Raw genomic sequence first — 21946 nt, 5'->3', positions numbered from 1 at the left:
ATAATCTAAGGCCATCCTCTTCATTATTTACCATTCCACTAATTTTTGTCCAATTTGTCAATGTATACTGATCCTGCATTCTACATTCAATTCCTAATTACTTGTTGATTCCATCATTCAGAGCTCAGATACTCCACTGCCCTCAGCACACCAATCTAGCACTGCACTGCCAATAAGCTACTGCATTATAACAAATGGAGTTGAAGAATACAACAAAAAGTCTGACATGTACAGCAAGATGTTCCACCCATGCGAGGTTTCGTCCCCTATCTGCTATTACGGCACCCTTGTTTGAAATAGTTCCAAATGTTTCTTCAGAGAAATCTAAGCTCAGAAAAGTAAGTGTTTGGTTCTGACATAAATAATTTGAATGAACAGAGACAGAAACAGAATCACACAACACCAGGTTATAGTTCAACACCTTTATTTGGAAGTACTAGCTTTCAGAGCGCTGTTCCTTCGTCAGGTAGCTAGTGAAAGAGCAGCACTCCGAAAGCTAGCGCTTCCAAATAAACCTGTTGGACTATAACCTGGTGTTGTGTGATTCTTAACTTTGACTACCCCAACACTGGCATCTCCACATCAAGTTTCTGTTTCAACAGATGCTGCCAGATGGTCTTTTCCCTGGGGTGGTGATAGTCTACAACTAGGTTTAGAGCATAGGTTTAGAGTGAGGGGGGACAAATTTGAGAGACACCTAAGGGGCAACTTTTTCAAGCAGAGAGTGGTGCATTTATGAAATAAGCTGCCAGAGGAAGTGATGGAGGCTGGTACAAATACAATATTTAAGAAGCATCTGGATGGGTATATGAATAGAAAGGGTTTAGAAGGATATAGGCCAACTGCTGGTGAGACTAGATTAGGTTAGGATATCTGATCTGCATGGACGAGATGGACTGAAAGGTCTGTTTCCATGCTGTACATCTCTATGACTTGATAACTGATTTTCTCAGACATTTTCTGTGTTAGTCTCAAATTTCCAGCATATGCAGTATTTGCTTTTATTACAAGCAGAAAGTGCTGAAGCAATTCAGGTCTGATAACATCTGTGAAGAAAGAAACAGTTGACATTTCAAGTCTGATATGACTGCTTCGAAACAACTGTTTTTCTCTCCACAGATGCTGCTAAATCAGTTGAGATTTTCCAGCACTTCCTGAATTTATTTCAAAATTCCAGCATCCACAGTATTTTGCTTTCATGTAAATTAACAGGTGTGAAAGTGTAAACACAAATCATATTCTAATTTTTCAAACCACACATGTGAAGAACTGTGACAGTAATTCTGTTCCACTTGCCATTACTAGGCACCATGACAAAGCAACCCTCTTCTTTTGATTTTTAAAAGATGGTGCAATATTATTGTGAAGGGAAATTAGTTTTCTGATGCAACTAAAATTCTATAACACATCAGTTGAAAAGTATAAAGCATATACAGAACAAGCTTGATTATCTGAAAGACAGGCAAGGAATATTTCGCTCGGATAACGTTTTAAAGGGACCTTGAGATCTTGTCCAGCTAATCCAAAATTTGGATAACCGAGGTTTTCTGTATATACAGGATGACTGGATCAACATTCAACAGTGTTACCATTTTGGAAACATGGCTCAAGACAATTTAGCATGCAACTTTGCACTGGCTCAAAATTATGCTGGTACAGACACCCTGTTATATTGATGGGTCATCTGCAACTTTATCTATAGGAAATCTAGACAAAAAGATTTCTTTTAAATTATGCTTTCATTTCAATATGAGAATCTAGCTTCTGGGGTTTGTCCAGTTCTATCTAACAGAGGGTGAGGAGTTGGAATGGGATCCATGTCAAGAGCATGAATCATGCAGCATACATAGCAAGAATCCTACAACAATGTGAAAACGTTTTTCAGCATTCTACATCTTACAAATTGTGGAATAGGTTATTATATCTAGGTCGATCACCAATTTCTGAGTAACAGAAAATCTTTTTAAACAAATTTTTAGGTAGACAGCACACTGAGAAACACAAACATACATGGAATCAAACCCTTGGTCATAGAGATGTACAGCATGGAAACAGACCCTTCGATCCAACCCGTCCATGCCAACCAGATATCCCAACCCAATCTAGTCCCACCTGCCAGCACCCGGCCCATATCCCTTCAAACCCTTCCTATTCATATACTCATCCAAATGCTTCTTAAATGTTGCAATTGTACCAGTCTCCACCACTTCCTCTGACAACTCATTCCATACACGTACCACCCCCTGCGTGAAAAAGTTGTTCCTTAGATCTCTTTTATATCTTTCCCCTCTCACCCTAAACCTATGCCCTCTAGTTCTGGACTCCCCAACCCCAGGGAAAAGACTTTGCCTATTTATCCTATCCATGCCCCTCATAATTTTGTAAACCTCTATAAGGTCACCCCTCAGCTTCCGATGCTCCAGGGAAAACAGCCCCAGCCTGTTCAGTCTCTTCCTGTAGCTCAGATCCTTCAACCCTGGCAACATCTTTGTAAATCTTTTCTGAACCCTTTCACGTTTCACAATATCTTTCTGATAGAAAGAGACCAGAATTGTACGCAATATTCCAACAGTGGCCTAACCAATGTCCTGTACAGCCGCAACATGATCTCCCAACTCCTGTACTCAATACTCTGACCAATAAAGGAAAGCATACCAAACGCATTCTTCACTATCCTATTTACCTGCGACTCCACTTTCAAGGAGCTATGAACCAGCACTCCAAGGTCCCTTTGTTCAGCAACACTCCCTAGGATCTTACCATTAAGTGTAGAAGTCATGCTAAGATTTGCTTTCCCAATATGCAGCACACTAAACTCCATCTGCCACTTCTCAGCCGATTGGCCCATCTGGTCCAGGTTCTGTTGTAATCTGAGGTAACCTTCTTCGCTGTCCACTACACCTCCAATTTTGGTGTCATCTGCAAACTTACTAACTGTACCTCTTATACTCGTATCCAAATCATTTATGTAAATGAGAAAAAGTAATAGACCAAGCACCGATCCTTGTGGCACTGAACTGGTCACAGGCCTCCAGCCTGAAAAACAACCCTCCAACACCAGCCTCTTCTTCTACCTTTGAGCCAGTTCTGTATCCAAATGGCTAGTTCTCCCTGTATCCCATGAGATCTAACCTTGCTAATCAGTCTCCCATGGGGAACCTTGTCGAACGCCTTACTGAAGTCCATATAGATCACATCTATTGCTCTGCCCTCATCAATCTGCTTTGTTCCTTCCCACGCACAAAAGCCATGTTGACTATCCCGAATCAGTCCTTGCCTTTCCAAATACATGTACATCCTGTCCCTCAGGATTTCCTCCAACAACTTGCCCACCACCGAGGTCAGGCTCACTGGTCTATAGTTCCCTGGCTTGTCCTTACCACCCTTCTTAAACTGTGGCACCACGTTTGCCAACTTCCAGTCTTCCGGCACTTCACCTGTGACTATCGACAACTAACTCAGCAAGAGGCTCCATAATCATTTCATACAATGGGAGATAAAAAATGCCACAACACTGATTTTATCAAACAGACTTCACAATTTCCATTGACTCATTAACTGACAAAAATTTAGAACTCATCAAGATTCACATGTGCAGGTAAACCCAAGGATTCCATTAGCATTTCACAGTATTGAGATACATTTCAGACAGAACATCTTAATTAATGCAAAACTAGGTCACAAAAAATTCTAAAAGAATCCACATGTAAATATTTGCACAATATGTAAAACCTGGAACCATGTATTAGCCCAGAGGAGAGATACACAAAATGCTATGTAATGAATTTTTATAGTGGTCTGGCATTCCAAAACCTGATTCTTCTATGCTAGGATTTGGCAAGCTTATTTGAACTAATCTTAGCATCTACTGAAAAGTAAATGTGATAACAGGAATATAGAAGCAAATATTAGCATTAAGTAATTGTCCCTGCTCTGCAAATTGCAATACCATCAATCCGGAGCACAGAACAAAGACATTGAATACTCAACTCCTAACATAAAACACTGGGTAGCTATCATCCCACAATTTACCTGAAGAACATAAATAGGAACAAATCAAAGATGTAGTCTGTCATCCATGCCAAAAAAAAACTTATTTGAACATCTGTTGAAACTATAATGGGAAAAAAATCCAACCAGATTTGTAGGGAAACAAACACTGTCAATCCTAGTGTGAAAACTGATTTAAAAAGGGTAATATGTCAATGTTGTCTGTTTTTCCTATGCACAAAAAGGGATTCCCTAAAGTTCTTCTTCTGACAATATTCCTTCAAATTAACCTCTTTTTATTGTTTAACATATGCATCAGACCGACAGGACAAAGCGTGAACCAGAGAGAGACACCCTTGAAATGCCAGTTTCAGATGTGGAAGCTCAAACAAAGAGAAGGGCAAGTCCCCAGCACAACTGCTGTTCGTAAACCCCCAAGCATTCCTTCCAAGAGCAAAAAGGAGACACACTGCATGGAAAATAATTGAATAATAATAATAATTGAATAATAAATAATAAATAATAATAATAATAATACACGTTTACAACAAACACAAAGGAATGGATCCCAACCTTAGGGCGGGTAACACCCTAACCCCTGCACCCACAGAATGACAATGAGGAGACGTCCTCATGCCCCACAGCATGTGTATTTTTTTAAAGTTGGGGGTCTCTCTCTCTCTCTCTAACTCTCCCTCCCTGGAGCCTTACTTTAGCTCGCTTGCGTTTGCTGGTCCTCCGGCCGTCCGGGGTCTCTGCCGTGCCTCCCTCCATGGTGCCCTCGTTGCTGCTGCTGCTGTGGGGAGACGCTCGCTCTTTCTTCTTCGGGGTCCGCTCGGCGGCGGCCGCCGCTGCTGCCAAGGCCAGGCCTCCTCCACCTCCACCTCCACCTCCCTCCGCGGGCGCCTCCAGACCCTCGGGGCCGGAGCTCGGCCTCTCCTCATTGTTATTCTTCTTCGCCGCCGCTGCTGCTGCTGCCGCTGCCGCCGACAGCATCATCATCACCGCAGGTGCCGGCGCTGCCTCCCCCGGGGGCGCCCGCCGCACTCACCGCCACAACAACAACCTTACCCCCCCCCACCCTCCCCACCCCCACCTCCTCCAGCCCCGACAACCGAATCAACACCAACCCCCTCCTCTCCTCTCCCCTCCCCCCCCCGCCTCACCGCCACTAACCCCCTCCCAAAATAAAATTTAAAAACCCCGATCCACAGTCAACCGCAATTGTTTGCCGGGGAAAAAAACAGTAAGGCTCTGAGGGGGGGAAATTATTTTAAAAAATATAAATTAAACACAAACCCCAATACAATCGATTGATCGCCTAACGCCGAACCAACCTATCTTGGTTTGCGGAAGCCTCCGCCCTTCACCTATCCCGATTGGGCAAGTGCTCCCGGTTTCCGTCGGTGACTGGTGCCTCACGACGTCCATCATTTTGATTGACAGATCCCTCTCCCGTGGGGGGGTGGGGGAACCAGCAAGTTCAGTTGAGAGGACTCAGGTCGTCACGCAAGGGTTACGTCATTACATACGGTGGTACATCATGGCTTTGTTCTAAATGAACCAGCTGTCTGTGCAAATGGAGACCCAGTGACCAGGAAAGTGGCACAACACCAAGCTAGAACTTTCCCTTACTGCACTAAGATACTTTCTAATCAACCTGTTCAGAGATGTTACTACATTCATCTGGAGTAGGAGTACTTGAACCTAGGCCTCCCAGTTAAAGAAGTAGGAACATTACCACTGTGCCACAAGAGGGCCCCAACTTAATGCTTCTTTTTATTTAACATATTTTTCTAATCAATCTGTTTAGAGATGTAATTACACAGCTCTGGAGCAGATGGTAATTGAACCTAGACCTCCCAGTCCAAGGTTAGGGACACTACCACTGCACCACAAAAGGGGTACCTTTCATTGTACTACCTGTCCTAGGCCAAACCGTCTTCAGCTGCTTCACCTTCCCTCCCTCAGAAGATCAGAAGTGGGGATGTTTGCGCAATACATTCATTGCTCCTCCGACACTGAAGCAGTCCACGTCCAAATGCAAGAAGGTCTTATCCATCAAAGTTTTACCTGCACATCCACTCATATCATTTATTGTATCCGTTGCTCCCGATGCGGTCTCCTCTACATTGGGGAGACTGGGCGCCTCCTAGCAGAGCGCTTTAGGGAACATCTCCGAGACACCCGCACCAATCAACCAAACCACCCCGTGGCTCAACATTTCAACTCCCCCTCCCACTCTGCCGAGGATATGGAGGTGCTGGGCCTCCTCCACCACCGCTCCCTCACCACCAGACGCATGGAAGAAGAACACCTCATCTTCCGCCTGGGAACACTTCAACCCCACGGCATCAATATGGATTTCAACAGCTTCCTCATTTCCCCTTCCCCCACCTCATCCTAGTTTCTAACCTCCAGCAACACGATCCCCTTGACTTGTCCGGACTTGTCCGACCTGCCCAGCTCCTTTTCCACCTATCCACTCCACCCTCTCCTCCCTGACCTATCACCTTCATCTCCTCCCCCACTGACCAATTGTACTCTATGCTACTCTATCCCCACCCCCACTCTCCTCTAGCTTATCTCTCCACGCTTCAGGCTCTCTGCCTTTATTCCTGATGAAGGGCTTTTGCCCGAAACGTCGATTTCGAAGCTTTTCGGATGCTGCCTGAATTGCTGTGCTCTTCCAGCACCACTGATCCAGAATCTGGATAATATCAAGGTTTGGGCTGACAAGTGGAAAATAACATCTGTATCAAATAAATGCCAGGCAATGGCCATCTCCACTAAGAGACAATCTAACACCACCCCTTGGCATTTAATGGCATTACCATCACTGAATCATCAATATCCCGGGGTTTACCATTGACACAACTGGACTTGCCATATAAATACAGTGGCCACAAGAACAAATCAGAGGCTAGGAATCCTGCAGTATGTAACTCATATTCTGACTTCCCATAGCCTTTCCTCCATGTACAAGAACATAAGAAGTAGGAACAGGAGTGGGCAATTCAGTTTCTCTAGCCTGCTCTGCCAATTTACACAATCATAGCTGACCTCAACTCCATACAAAGGCATAAGTCAGGAGTCTGATGGAATTCTCCCCACTTGCCTGGATGAGTGCATAACACTCATGGAGTTTGACACCATCCAGTAGTAAACTAATTGATTGGCTTCACAGTCATAAACATTCCCTGCCTCCAGAACCAACACTTAATGGAAGGACTTTATGTACAATCTGCAAGATGCACTGGAAAAATTCAACAAAGATCCTTAGCACCTTCCACATCCAGGACTACTTTCATCTATAAGGACAAGGGCTGCTGATGCATGAGAACACTATCATCTGCAAGCTCTCCTCCAAACCACTCACCATCCTGACTTGGAAATATATCAGCACTCCTTCACTGTCACTGGGTCAACATTCTGAGGGCATTGTGAGTAAATTACAGCACGTGGACTGCAGCATTTCAAGAAGGCAGCTCACTACCACCTTCTTAAGGACAACTAGGGACGGGCAATAAATGCAGGCCCAGCCAAGGTCACTCAACTGCTTGCAGATCAGGTTCTCTGATGTGCATTCAATTTCAATTGTTTCTTTAATTCCCTGGAAAATTGAATTGAAAAGAAAAATTCACAGCATATGGGCCATCTCCATAGACAAGTGCAGCAACCTATTCAGTCCTTCAAGCTGATGTACCATTAAGTATAATCATAGGTGGATCATCCAATCCAACATGCTGTTCCTACTTTTCCCCATATCATAGAGTCATTGAGATATGCAGCATGGAAACAGACCCTTTGGTCCAACTCATCCATGCCAATGAGATATCCTAAATTAATCTAGTCCCACTTGCCAGCATTTGGCCCATATCTCTCTAAACCCTTCCTATTCATATACCCATCCAGATGCCTTTTAAATGTTGTAATTGTTCCAACCTCTACCACTTCCTCTGACAGCTAATTCCATACACGCACCACCCTCTGCATGAAAAAGTTGCCCTTTGTGTCCCTTTTAAATCTTTCCCCTCTCACCTTAAACCTATGACCTCTAGTTCTGGACTCCCCCACTCCAGGGAAAAGACTTTGTTTATTTATCCTATTCATACCCTTCATTATTTTATAAACCTCTGTAAGGTCACCCCTGAGCCTCCGATGCTGAAGGGAAAACAGCCTAGCCTATTCAACCTGTCCTTATAGCTCAAACTCTCCAACCATGCCCACATCCTTGTGAATCTTTTCTGAACCCTTTCAAGTTTCACAGCATCCTTCCTATAGGAGGGAGACCAGAATTGTACACAATATTCCAAAAGTGACCAACCAATGTCTTGTGCAGCCGTAATATGACCCCCCAACTCCTGTACTCAATGCTCTGACCAATAAAGGAAAGCATAATAAATACCTTCTTCACTATCCCATCTACCTGCAACTCTACTTTCAAGAAACTATGAAACTGCACTCCAAGGTCTCTTTGTTCAGCAACATTCCCCAGGACCTTACTATTAAGTGTATAAGTATTTGAACCCGTTAGCCCTAAGTGCTATATCCAATTCCTTCTTGAAATTGTACTATGTTTTGACCTTGACTGCTTTCTGTGGTAGTGAATTGAATTTACAAAAAAGAAATCACCAGCACAAACACTCAATACTTGTTCAGTTCTGATTGCTCAGTTATAGGAAGGGTATTATTAAGCTGGAGATGTTCAGAAGCGATTTACCAGGATGTTGCTAGTATGGAAGATTTGAGTTATAAAGAAAGGCTGAATAGGTTGGGAATTTGTCATTAGATTGGAGAGATTGAGAGATGACCTTGTAGACGTTTTAAAGTAGTGAGAGTTAAAGATAGAATTAATGGCAGTTGTCTTTTCCCTGGGATGAAGGATTTAAAGACTAGGGGCCACATTTTAAAGTGAGGGGAGAAAGATTTTAAAAAGACATGGGGGGCAATTTGTTTACACAGAGGGTGGTTCATGTGTGGAATGAACTTCCTGAGGCAGTGGTTGATGTGAGCACAATTAGAACAAATTTATAACAAATTTGTTGGAGGGATATGGGCAAAGAGCAGATAGGTGGGATTAGTTTAGTTTGGGATTATGATTGGCATGGACTGGTTGGACCAAAGGATCTGGTTCCATGCTGTATGACTCTATGACTCTATCTGGCCCAACTCCAAAGAAATTGGGAGCAGGAGTAGGCCATTCAGTCCTTCAAACTTGCTCCACCATTCAACATGATCATGGCTAATTCTCTATCTCAAACCATATTCCCCAGGCCCCTTTAATCCCTTTAAATAAAAAAAACTTGTCTTTCTTGAATGTATTCAGCAACTTGGCCTCACTGCCTTCTGTAGCTGAAAATTCCATAGGTTTGTCAACCTTGGAATAAATATTTTTTTCTTCATCTCAATCCTAAATTGTGTATCTCATATACTGTGAATAAAAGTGAAGATACCTATTTTTGTAGCAAAAACAGGAAGGCAGATTATTATCTGAATGGCGATAATTTAGGAATGGGGAGGTGCAACGAGACTAGGGTTTCCTGTCATTGAAAATATTGAAATATTGTGAGTAGTTTTGAACCCTGCATCAAAGGAATCCTTCGACCTTGGAATGGTCCAGACGAGGTTCACAGGAATGATCCCGGGTGAAGTAACTCCACAAAGGCTGGTATCCTGTTAACAAGTCACCCTTTATTTACACACTCATAGTACATGACGCTGACCCAGCTAGTTCAGAGCCAGCTCCTATAGAGAACAGAATCCCTGACTCTCCTGTTTATATCCATCAGCCAGGACTCCCTGATTGGACAAGATTAAATTCCCCAATCAGGGAACTCACAATTCTATGAGATCCACCTAGCTGACCTCATTTAATCACTATACCAGGAATGAAGGGCTTGTCATAAAAGGGGCAGTTGAGAACTCTGGGTCTGTACTTGATGGAGTTTAGAGGATGAGAGGGAATCTCATTGAAACTTACAGAATACTGAGAGGCTGGGATAGAGTGAATGTGGAAAAGATGTGTCCACTAGTAGGAAAGACAATGATCTGACGGCACAGCTTTTAGTTGAAAGGACAACCCTTTAGAACTGATGAAGAGGAATTTCTTCTCCCAGAGGTGGGAAATTTCTGAAACTCACTGCCTGGGAGTCTGTTGAAGCCAAATCATTGAATATCATTAAAACAGAGATAGACTCTTGATTAGTAATGTGATCAAGAGTTACTAGATGAATGCAGAGTGTGGGATTGAGAAATATATCAGCCATGGTTGAATCGTGGAACAGACTCATTGGGCTAGGTGGCCAAATTCTGCTTCAATATCTCATGGTCTAAGCATGCAGGTGCAGCAGGTGGTAGAGAAGACAAATGGTATGTTGACCTTTACACTGAGAGGATTTGAGGAAAGGAGCAGGAATATTTTGCTGCAATCATAAAGGGACTTGGTGACACTTGGTCTCCTTATCTAAAGAAGGATGATCCGGCTGTGGAGGGTGTGCAACAAAGGTTTGTGACATGATTCCAGAGGTGGCAGGACTGATGTATGAACAGAGACTGGGATGGTTAGATTTATTTTCATTGCCATTCAGAAAAATGAGGGAGGACTCTCATAGGAACCTAGAAACTTCTAACAGAACAAGACAGAGTAAACATCATAAAAATGTTTCCAATGACTGGGAGGTCCAGAACATGGGTCACAATCTCAGGAGAAAATATAAAGATGGATAAATCTCTGGGTCCTGATCAAGTGCATCCCAGGACGTTGTGGGAAGTTACAGAAGAAATTGTGGGGCCCCTCACAGAAATATTTGTCTCATCCCTAACCATGAGTAAGATGCCAGAGAGCTGGAGGGTGGCTAATGTTGTGCCCTTATTTAAGAAAGGTGGTAAGGAGAAGCTGGGAAGTATAGACCTGTGAACCTGATATCAGTATGTTGTTGGAGGTGATTCTGAAAGATAGGATTTATGTGCATTTGAAGAGGCAAGGACTGATTAGAGATAATCAACATGGTTTTGTGCGAGGGAAATCATGACTCACAAACTTTTTCAGGAAGTAACCAAAAAGATTGATGGTAGAGTGGTAGACAATGTACACATGGAGTTTAGATTAGATTCCCTTCAGTGTAGAAACAGGCCCTTCAGCCCAACAAGTCCACACCGACCCTCCAAAGAGCAACCCGTCCAGACCCATTCCCCCTTGACTAAAGCACCTAACACTACGGGCAATTTAGCATGGCCAGTTCACCTGACCTGCACATCTTTGGACTGTGGGAGGAAACCAGAGCACCTCGAGGAAACCCACGCAGACACAGAGAGAATCTGCAAACTCCACACAGACAGTTGCCCGAGGCAGGAATTGAACCCAGGTCCCTGGCGCTGTGAGGCTGCAGTGCTAACCACTGAGCCACCGTGCTGCCTCATTTAATAAAGCTTTTGACAAGGTTCCACATGGTAGACTAATTAGTAATTCGCAGATGACACCACAATTGCAGGTACAGTTGATTGTGAAGAATTTTACCTAAGATCACAAAAAGATCTTGATCAATTGGGTCAATAGGCTTAAGAGTTGCAGATGGATCTTAATTTGGATACATGTGAGGTATTGCCTTTTGGTAAAACAAACAGGGTAGGACTTACACAATTAAGTAGTAGTGTTATAGACAGACTGAGGGGTTCAGATACGTAGTTCTTTGAAATTTGTGTCACAGGTAGACAGGGTGGTTAAGAAGATGTTAGTACACTTGCCTTCATTGCTCAGACCTTTGAGTATCGGAGTTGAGAAGCCATGCTGATGTTGTACAGTACATTGGTAAGGCCTCTTCTGGTATACTATGTTCTGGTCGCCCTGCTATAGGAAATATATTAAATTGGAGAGGGTTCAGAAAAAAATTACCAGGATGTGCCAGTAATTGAATGTTTGAGATATAAAAATAGGGCTGGGACATTTTTCACTGGAGCATAGAAGGATGAAGGTTGATCTTATAGAGACTTATAAAATCATGAGGGACATAGATAAGGAGAAAGTGGGGACTGCAGATGCTGGAGATTAGGGACATAGATAAGTTGACTAGCAAGTGCCTTTTCCCTCGGGTGGGTGAGTTCAAAACTAAGGGGCATATTTTTAAACTGATACTGTCCCCTGGTTCTAGAATCCTCAATCAGGGAAAACATCCTTCCTGCATCTAATCTATTTAGCCCTGTTAGAATTTTATATGTTTCAATCAGATCCTGTTCACCTTTCTAAATTCTTGTGGATTCATGCCCAGTCAAACCAATCTCTTCTCATAAGACAGTCCTGCCATCCTTGGTATCAGGAGAAAGTGGGGACTGTAGATGCTGGAGATCAGAGTCAAAAAGTGTGGTGCTGGAAAAGCACAGCAAGTCAGGCAGCATCCTTAGAGCAGGAGAGTCAACAATTCAACCATAAGCCCTTCATCAGGAATGTGGGGGGAAGGTAGCTGGGAAGGTGATAGATCAGAGTGGAGGGTGGTGCAGATAGGTGGGAATGAAGATGGACAGGTAGGACAGTTCAAGAGGATGGTGCCGAGTTGGAGAGTTAGATCTGGGATGAAGTGGGGGGAGAGGAGATGAGGAAACTAGTGAAATTGACGTTGATGCCATATTGTTGGATGGTTCCAAGGCATAAGATGAGGCATTCTTCCTCCAGGCATCAGGTGACTAGGATTTGACAGTGGAGGAGGCCCAGGGGTTGCATGTCCTTGACGGAGTGGGAGGGGGAGTTGAAGTGGTTGGCCAAGGGGCAGTGGGGTCAATGTGGTCTCCTTTACATTGGGGACACAGGACACCAACTCATGGAACATTTCAGAGAACATCTCTGGGACACACGCACCAAACAAACCCACCACCCCACCTACCCACCCAGCCGCTCCACCCTCCGATCCGACCTATCACCATTACCCCCCACCTGCATCTATTACCTTCCCAGCTACCATCCACCCAGTCCCACCCCCCTTCCTATTTATCTCTCAGCCTCCTTTCCCCTCTCTACATTCCTGATGAATAGCTTATGCCCGAAAAGTTGATTCTCCTGCTCCTCAGATGCTGCCTGACCTGCTGTGCTTTTCCAGCACCACACGTTTCAATCCCTGGTATCAGCCAAGTGAGCCTCTGCTGCATTCCTGCTATGGCGAGCATATCCTTTCTTAGGGAGGGAGACCAAACTGCTCTAGGTGAGAGCTCAAAAACTCTCCATATAACTGCAGTACGATATCCCTAGTTCTGAACTCAAATCCTCTTGTAATAAAAGGCCAATATTCCATTTGCCTTCCTAATTGCTTGCTACACTTGCCTGCCTACTTTCACTGACTGGTTTACAAAAACACTTAGATTCATTTGTACATCCACAAGTTCTAATTTAGCCTAGTTCAGTACTAAGAGAAAGTGGGGACTGCAGATGCTGGAGATCAGAGCTGAAAAATGTGTTGCTGGAAAAGCGCAGCAGGTCAGGCAGCATCCAAGGAGCAGGAGAATCGACGTTTCGGGTATAAGCCCTTTCCTGAAGAAGGGCTTATGCCCGAAACGTCGATTCTCCTGCTCCTTGGATGCTGCCTGACCTGCTACGCTTTTCCAGCAACATATTTTTTAGTTTAGTACTAAAGCAACTTCCTCCCATGCACCCTGTTTCATCACCTATCACATCAGCAAAAACGCTTATTGATTCACGTAATCTGATTGATTATGCAGTGGTTGCAAATGAACTCATGTAAGACCTATTTCCAGAAACCATATCTTTATTGCACACAAACCCATGTGAATCTGTGCCAGCCCCAACCTGGACAAGACACCAAATTCAAAAAATGATGGTTACTGTGGATGATCAAACAGCATTGTGTCCATCTCACGTACTGTGAGAAAAACCAAAAGAGTGCAGAAGGACCTACTTCCATTAGCAGCGAGGTCAATAACTAAGGAGCATAACTTCAAAGTAGTTGGTGAAAAGAATATTGGAAATTGAGTTTTTTTTTGCTCAGTAGGTGTCAGGTATCTCAAACACTGTCTGCAAGTATGTGGTCAAGGCAGAAACATTTATGAAGCACTTGGAAATTTTGCATTTGAGGTGACCTACAGGACCCAGACCAAGAGAGGCAAAGGTTGCAGAGCTCTTTTTTTAGATGGCATGAGCCAAATGAGCTTCTTCTATGGTTTATGTTTTATGGTTTTCAGCTTCCCTTTAAATCCATCTGTGTTAGCTATCGCTATGGGGTGAAGTCCACAGTCCAATCATTCTGGGTAAAGAAATTGCTTATAAATTTGCTATTGGATTGATTGGAGACTATCCATTTATGGCCCTCAGTTCTAATTTCATCTACAAGCGGAAACATAACAACTTAACCATTTACAGTGTACGTTTATATTTCATGCTTGGAGTCAGATTGAGCAAAACCTTCTCTTCCTTTAAGATTCTCTTTAAAACATTTGATCAGGTTTTTGACCATTTGTCCTCATATTGCCAAATGTGTCTCAATGCCAAATATTGCACCTGTGAAATACTTTGGGATACTTTATCATGTTTAAGATTATGTATACATTTAAATTGTTAATATTTTCAACACTCATGTGCTTTTCCAGCATCCCCTTAAATGCATTTATGATATTTGTCTTGACTACTCATTGTGGTGGTGAGATCTTCATACCAGCCACTCTCTAGGTAAAGGTTTTTCTTATGAATCCCCTAACATAATTATATTTAGGGTTCCTAGTTCTAGTTTCATCCATAATGGAAATATTATAACTTAATCAAAACGTTTATATATATCTGCATTCAAATTACATGTGGCAGCCCCAAATTTACCCTGAAAGCCCCCAAAACATCTAAGATAAAACCATCACTGTGAAACTAATCAGAGAAAAGTCACCCCACCCCACTCCCGTTGCGGTAGAATGGATAAGGTTAGTGAGGAGCTCACAGGCACGTTCTCGTTCAACCTTGCTGCTGATAAGTAAATGGAGCTGGGATTGCCATCTGCTGAGAGGGTGGAAGCAGGAGGATTATTTTCCAGTAGGGAAGAGAAGGAGGTTTCAAAGGGAAAGAGGTAAGAAGCAGTCTGCAGTAGAGAGGAACAGAGAAGGAGATGGAGGAATAAAGGAGGGGGAAACATAAAGAGACCACAAGAGCATTTGGGGAGAAAACAGTTTTAAAACCAAATGGAGAAACATTAGCTTCGTGGGAGTTGGGAAATTTTGAAATCAGTGAGATAATTAATTCCTTGCCAATAAATGTGTTGTTTCTAGTTTAAGGTTGCAAAAAAAACAAAGTTATTATACAGTGGGAAATGTATTGGATGTTATTATCGTGAACACTGGGCCAATTATTAAATTTAACTCTACAATTGAAATTTGAGATACAGTTAAAAATGCAGTAATTTTTTAAGATTTGTTTTATATGTGGTGAAAATGCATTAGCTGTGACTTCACCAGTCTGCAGGAAATCTGTTGAGAGTGATTGTTTCTTGTGTGCAGTCATGTGTTCGTGTTATCTTGGAAAAAGATTGTTGCTAACATATGTCTGTAATCTTGCACAAATTCCCAGGACCTGATCAGGTGTACCCTAGAACTCTATGGGAGGCTAGGGAAGTGATTGCGGGGCCCTCAGTTCTAAGGTATTTGTATTATTGATAGTCACAGGTGAAGTGCCAGAAGACTGGAGGTTGGCTAATATGGTGCCACTGTTTAAGAAAGGTGGTAAGGACAAGCCAGGGAACTATAGACTAGTGAGCCTGACGTCGGTAGTGGGCAAGTTGCTGGAGGGAATCCTGAGAGACAGGATGTATGTATATGGAAAGGCAAGGACTGATTAGGGATAGTCAAATAGCTTTGTGCATGGAAAATCATGTCTCGCAAACTTGACTGAGTTTTTTTAACAAAGAGGATTGATGAGGGCAGAGCGGTAGATGTGATCTACATGGACTTCAGTAAGGCGTTCAACAAGGTTTCCCATGGGACATTGGTTAGCAAGGTTAGATCTCACGGAATACAGGGAGAACTAGCCATTTGGATACAGAACTGGCTCAAAGTAGAAGGCAAAGGGTGGTGGTGGAGGGTTGTTTTTCAGACTGGAGGCCTGTGACCAGTGGAGTGCCACAAGGATCAGTGCTGGGTCCACTACTTTTCGTCATTTATATCAATGATTTCAATGTAAGCATAAGAGGTATAGTTAGTAAATTTGCAGATGACAACTAAATTGGAGGTGTAGTGGACAGCGAAGAAGGCTACCTCAGATTACAACGGGACCTTGATCAGATGTCCCAATGGGCTGAGAAGTGGCAGATGGAGTTTAATTCAGATAAATGCGAGGTGCTGCATTTTGGGAAAGCAAATCTTAGCAGGACTTATACACTTAATGGTAAGGTCCTAGAGAGTGTTGCTGAACAAAAAGACCTTGGAGTGCAGGTTCATAGCTCCTTGAAGGTGGAGTCACAGGTAGATAGGATAGTGAAGAAGGCATTTGGTATGCTTTCTTTTATTGGTCAGAGCATTGGGTACAGGAGTTGGGAGGTCATGTTGCATCTGTGCAGGACACTGGTTAGGCCACTGTTGGAATATTGCGTGCAATTCTGGTCTCCTTCCCGTCAGAAGGATGTTATGAAATTTGAAAGGGTTCAGAAAAGATTTACAAGGATGTTGCCAGGGTTGGAGGAGTTGAGCTATTGGGAGAGCTGAACAGGCTGGGGCTGTTTTCCCTGGAGCATCGGAGGCTGAGGGGTGACCTTATAGAGGTTTATAAAATCATGAGGGGCATGGATAAGATAAATAGGCAAAGTCTTTTCCCTGGGGTAGGGGAGTCCAGAACTAGAGGACATAGGTTTAGGGTAAGAGGGGAAAGATATGGAAGAGACCTAAGGGGCAATGTTTTCACGCAAAAGGTGGTAAGTGTGTGGAATGAGCTGCCAGAAGAAATGGTGGAGGCTGGTAAAATTGCTACATTTAAAAAGGCATATGGATGGGTATATGAATAGGAGGGGTTTGGTGGGATATGGGCCGGGTGCTGGCAGGTGGGACTAGATTGGGTTGGGATATCTGGTCGGCATGGACGGGTTGGACCAAAGGGTCTGTTTCCTTGCTGTTCATCTCTATGACTCTATGACAATTAATTTAAAAAAGCTGTAGCATTCATGAGATTAATGTTTTTCTTGAGTGTTGTGTTTTAGGTTAAATGGAGAGTTATTAATAACTAACAAATTCTTCTAATTCTGCTTCTATGTGAGTCCATGTCAACACAACAAATGTTGTTGCTGGGTGACTGCATCACCTAATGAAGGAGTTAACGAGAATGGGAGAAAAGTAAACCCTGAAAAGCAAAAGTAGCCCTCAAAAAAAAAAGCAAGAACAGCCTCAGAAGAAATATTTTATCCCTGATGTCAGACTGATAAACACAACCATTGTTAATCGGTGAAGTGCTCATCCTGTTCACCAGGATTGGGATTTCCCATTTTCATGACATATTTTGGTTTGGCTTCATTGAATGTTCAAAGGACAAAATATATCATTAATACTAAAAACAAAACCAGAAATTGTTGGTAAATTTCAGCAGGTCTGTGGGGAGAAATCAGAGTGAACATTTCGGGTCCAGTAGCCCTTCCTCAGCACTTCTGTTTGTTTCAGATTTCCAATATCCGCAGTTCTTTCTGTTTTTGATATGTTGGCTTTCGACATATTCGGTAAAACAGTGGATATTTCACATAAAAAGCTTTAAAGCTTTCCCTGGTCATAGGGCGGAAAACTGATTTGAAATTAACTGGTTTATAGTTGATGTAAGAAAATCCCAACACCTAAAATTAATTGCCGTTTATTGCAGGCAGATTAGTTACAAACAGCGGTAGTATCCTGGCATTTTAAAGATTAATTTGCCGCTTTTAAAAACAACAAATGATAATCGTGAATGTGAAAGCAAATCTCTGCCAATGATTATCTTCGAGCCGGGCTGTAGAACAGGTTGGATAAGTGACAGCCCAGGGAATTGGGTGGAGTGCTCTGTCCCTGCCTGATATAGGTGAAGACACGGGATCAAAGAACAATCGGAAGGAGAATGTGTTTCCTGTCTGTCAGCTCGGTGGGTTACCAGGAAGTTCCCTTATCCAATGGATTTTATTTTCAAAACAAAAAGAATCAAATAGGGCAATGTTCAAGTTTAACTTTTGCTTTATTTTTGTTCCTAGAAAACAGTTTTGGAGATGTCCCGCCAGAGAGACGAGGCAGTGTTGAAGAACAAACCTGACAACACCGCCTTCACGCAGCAAAGACTGCCGGCCTGGCAGCCCTTCCTATCGGCTGGCTATGTCCTCCCCACATTCTTCCTGCTGGGCTTGGTATTCATTGCAATCGGCCTCGGGCTCTACTTCACCTCCAACAATGTCATCGAGATTGAGGTGAGCGAAATTGGTGGTTAAAGCGCCCAGCTCTTCCTCCTACAATCCTGTACCTTCCTTCTTCAAAGCCCCTTTGGGAATGTGTAGACGGCCTGATGTATCCTCTCCAACTTATTGTCCAACTTCTAAGTAGTTGCTACATCAACCGGTGTACATGTACTGAGCATGTGACCCCACACTGAACTCTGTTTGCTTCCTTAGTCCCCAAGCTTATTCATTGTGAGATGACAGGGTAGGGAGTCTGCAAATCCATTCTCCAGGATGGACCCCAATTCTGGACAGGCTTTTCCAATAACTCGTCATTTCTACACATTTAATATAGACTTAACGTTGCCTTTTGGATTTGGTTACAGTCTCTGTACAGACCAATTATGTTCTAAAGAGAAACTTGAGTACCTAACTGAAAGAATTACTTTCATGTTTCAAACAAAAACAAGCTCACTATCACCTTCTCAAGGGCAACTAGAGATGGGCAATAAATGTTGCCCTAGCCAGTGACACCCACATCCCTTGAATGAATAAAAGCAATCAAGAGTACAAATTGTTTTATTGAGGTGCATATTTCCATGAAGCTGCCTTTAAATTCTTAATCCCTGATACCCACAAATCATTTTGCTGTTCCCAGCAGATGATGAGTGAGTTTTGCAAATAAATTCCCATTACCTAAAAGATTTTGAGCACCTTTGCACTCCAGATGTCTATCTTTATATGGGATGGGATATGGAGGTGCTTGTGTTAGACAGGGGTGGACAAGGTCAGAAGTTACACAACACCAGGTTATAGTCCAACAGGTTTATTTGAAATCACAAGCTTTCAGAGCACTGCTGCATTGTCAGGTGAAGTGAAGAAAAGCCCACAGGCACAGAATTAATAGACAGACAGAGATAGATCGTTCAAATGGTGTGAGTGAGGTGTTGATGGGCAGTATAATAAGTCTCTGCAGGTGATCAAAAGTGTCAGACAGTGTGAGTAAAGTGTCAAAAACAGAATAGCAAGTGAAGGATGACCTATAATCTTATTAATTGAGGCTGAGAGATAATCACAAAAAATTTAAAAATATGATGTTGGAAACAAACCAAATCACTGGATTAACATGATAGGCATGAGAGTCGCATGCCGAGGGTCTAACCAAAGTAACAAGTAATCCAGATCTGAAAATGTGTTGCTGGAAAAGCACATCAGGTCAGGCAGCATCCAAGGAGCAGGAGAATCGACATTTCGGGCATGAACTCTTCTTCAGAACCCCGAAACATCGATTCTCCTGCTCCTTGGATGCTGCCTGACCTGCTGTGCTTTTCCAGCAACACATTTTCAGCTCTGATCTCCAACATCTGCAGTCCTCACTTTCTCCCCTAACAAGTAATCCAAAACTGTACAAACTAAGTAAGGTAGAGCGATCATAACAATTTAAGAATGTGATGGTGTCAAAACAGGACAGTAAATAAGGTTTCACAAATACAGAACAGTATTGTGGGGCTAAATGTAGCACGTTATATGAGATGGCAGTTATTGCAAACAGTGTTCAAAAGTATCGCAAGTATACATCCTCAACAGTTTGGAGACAATTTCCAACAATGCAAAGAATTGGTCAATACTTGACCTCAAGAGTAGTTTAGATTGTTTAGGTGCTCCCTGAGAATAAGCAATGGGAGGGATGGAACAATTTGTTGCAATAATCGTAACTTTCTGTGACATTGCTTACTGGGGAGCAGCTAGTACAAGTACATTGATGTATATTCAATTATAACTAGACCATAGGTTTAATTATTCATGTGCTATTTGTGCAGTAAAAACAAACTTTTATTCTAAAACGTGCATGATATACTGATTTGGCTCCATTCTAGACTGGGGGCTTTATAACATGACAGGTTTGTGTAGTGTCAACAGAAATTGTCATTCTTTTTTTTAAGGAGTGCTGGTGAGTCAGTGTGTCCTGACCGTCTGTACAGATTTTGTATCTCCTCACTTGTTTGTCTTCACCTGATATTTTAAGATTCACTTGACTCTCATCTATTACAAAACAAAACTTCAGCTGATTTTCCCTGTGGCATTTTGGGTAAGTTCTGTGTCAAGCTGCTGTAAATCTCTCAGAGCAGAAATGCCTCTTCAATTTGACCATTGGTCTGTATTAAGTCGATAAGTCTTAGCCAAGGCAGCAGCTGGTGCATTGTAGGTGTCTCATATCTCTCTATACTGGGTGTAGAGGGTGACAAAGAAATCAGGAGGGAGTGAGGTCTGCAGATGCTGGAGATCAGAGTTGAGAGTATGTTGCTGGAAAAGCACAGCAGGTCAGGCAGCATCTGAGAAGCAGGAAAATCAACATTTCGGGCTGGAGCCCTTCATCAGGAAGTTTCCTCGGATGCTGCATGACCTGCTGTGCTTTTCCAGCAACACACACTCAACTCTGACAAAGAAATCAGTTACTCTTCCCACTACAGATTGTTATCCAGTGTCTTTTGGAAAATGTGAATGAAGGAAATATTGAACTCAGGCACTTGATTAATGGAATGCATTGTAGCTGTCAAAAATTATTGGCTACTATGCTAAAAGCTCTACTACTCAGATTTTCACGATGTCCTGTTCTCCTATTCTGCTGTTCTTACTGACCACATTGGCTCCTGGCTTACCATGTCCTTAGATTCTTTTTTTAAAAGATCATCCTTGGGTTCAGGTTCATGCACAGCTTCTTTATTCCCAACTCCAGTCCACCACCCTCCTGGAACAATGTTCCTTCAATTCCAGTGTCTTGTACATTGTCCTTCACCTCACTATTGGTGTCTGTATTTTCAGCTTCTGGGTTCAAAGCTTCAGAATTCTTTACTTGATCCTCTCCATTTCCCTCCATCTCTTTTTCTACCTTTTAACAGACTCCTTAAATATATACCTCTTTGACAAAGTTTTCATCACTTGTCTAATATCTTCATAGAGTCATACAGCATGGAAACAGGCCCTTTGGTCCAACCAGTCCATGCCAATCATGTTCCCAAACGAAACTAGTCCCACAGCCTGAGCTTGGCCCATATCCCTCCAAACAGTTCCTATTCATTAACTTATCCAAATGTTTCTTAAAGTTTGTGACTGTAATTGTATCCCATCACTTTCTCTGGCAGTTCATTCCACACATGAATTACTCTCTGTGTAAAACAAAAGAGTTGCCCCTTATGTCCTTTTTAAATCTTTCTTCTCTCACTTTGAAAATATGCCCCTACTTTTGAACTCCCCAATCTTAGGGAAAAGGCCCTTGGTATGCAACTTATCTATGCCCTTCATGATCTTATAAACCTCTAGAAGGTCACGCCTCAACTTCCTATGCTCTAGTGAAAAATGTCCCAGTCTTATCAGTCTACTTTTATACCTCAAACCCTCTATTCTTAGCAACATCCTGGTAAATCTTTTCTGAACCCTCTTCAGTTTAATAAAATCCTTCCTATAGCAAGGCGAACAAAACTACACCCAGCACTCTAGAAGAAGTCTCACCAATATCCTGTACAAACTCAACATGATATAGAACATAGAACATAAAATAATACAGCACAGAACAGGCCCTTTGGCCCAGGATGTTGTGCCGA

The 21946-nt window shown here is 42.7% G+C and overlaps 2 protein-coding genes across 5 annotated transcripts in view; one reads left to right on the top strand and one right to left on the bottom strand.

Moving 5' to 3' along the window:
- Positions 1-5324, bottom strand: part of kdm1a (lysine (K)-specific demethylase 1a) — a 65689-nt gene extending 60365 nt beyond the window's left edge. For 2 of the 3 annotated variants that reach the window (XM_043717385.2, XM_043717386.2), the window contains exon 1: positions 4702-5014. In XM_043717385.2, the coding sequence (XP_043573320.2) occupies positions 4702-4992 (291 nt within the window). In that variant the 5' untranslated portion in view covers positions 4993-5014. Of the gene's footprint in view, positions 1-4701; positions 5015-5289 lie in introns of those variants that run through there. The other variant, XM_043717387.2, reaches the window with a different exon arrangement.
- A 12656-nt stretch (positions 5325-17980) lies between these two features.
- tmem30b (transmembrane protein 30B) overlaps positions 17981-21946 on the top strand; it is a 33843-nt gene continuing 29877 nt past the window's right edge. The window contains exons 1-2 of one of the 2 annotated variants that reach the window (XM_087976755.1): positions 17981-18061; positions 18168-18377. In XM_087976755.1, the coding sequence (XP_087832881.1) occupies positions 18038-18061; positions 18168-18377 (234 nt within the window). In that variant the 5' untranslated portion in view covers positions 17981-18037. The remainder of the gene's footprint in view (positions 18062-18167; positions 18378-21946) is intronic. The other variant, XM_043717384.2, reaches the window with a different exon arrangement.

Source organism: Chiloscyllium plagiosum, unplaced genomic scaffold (genome assembly GCF_037043375.1).
Source record: "Chiloscyllium plagiosum isolate Xiang-an unplaced genomic scaffold, Cpla_swu_hap1 HiC_scaffold_30, whole genome shotgun sequence".
NCBI classification, from domain to species: domain Eukaryota; kingdom Metazoa; phylum Chordata; class Chondrichthyes; order Orectolobiformes; family Hemiscylliidae; genus Chiloscyllium; species Chiloscyllium plagiosum.
Note: the sequence above shows the minus strand (reverse complement) of the source record. Positions and strands in the feature narration are given on the sequence as shown.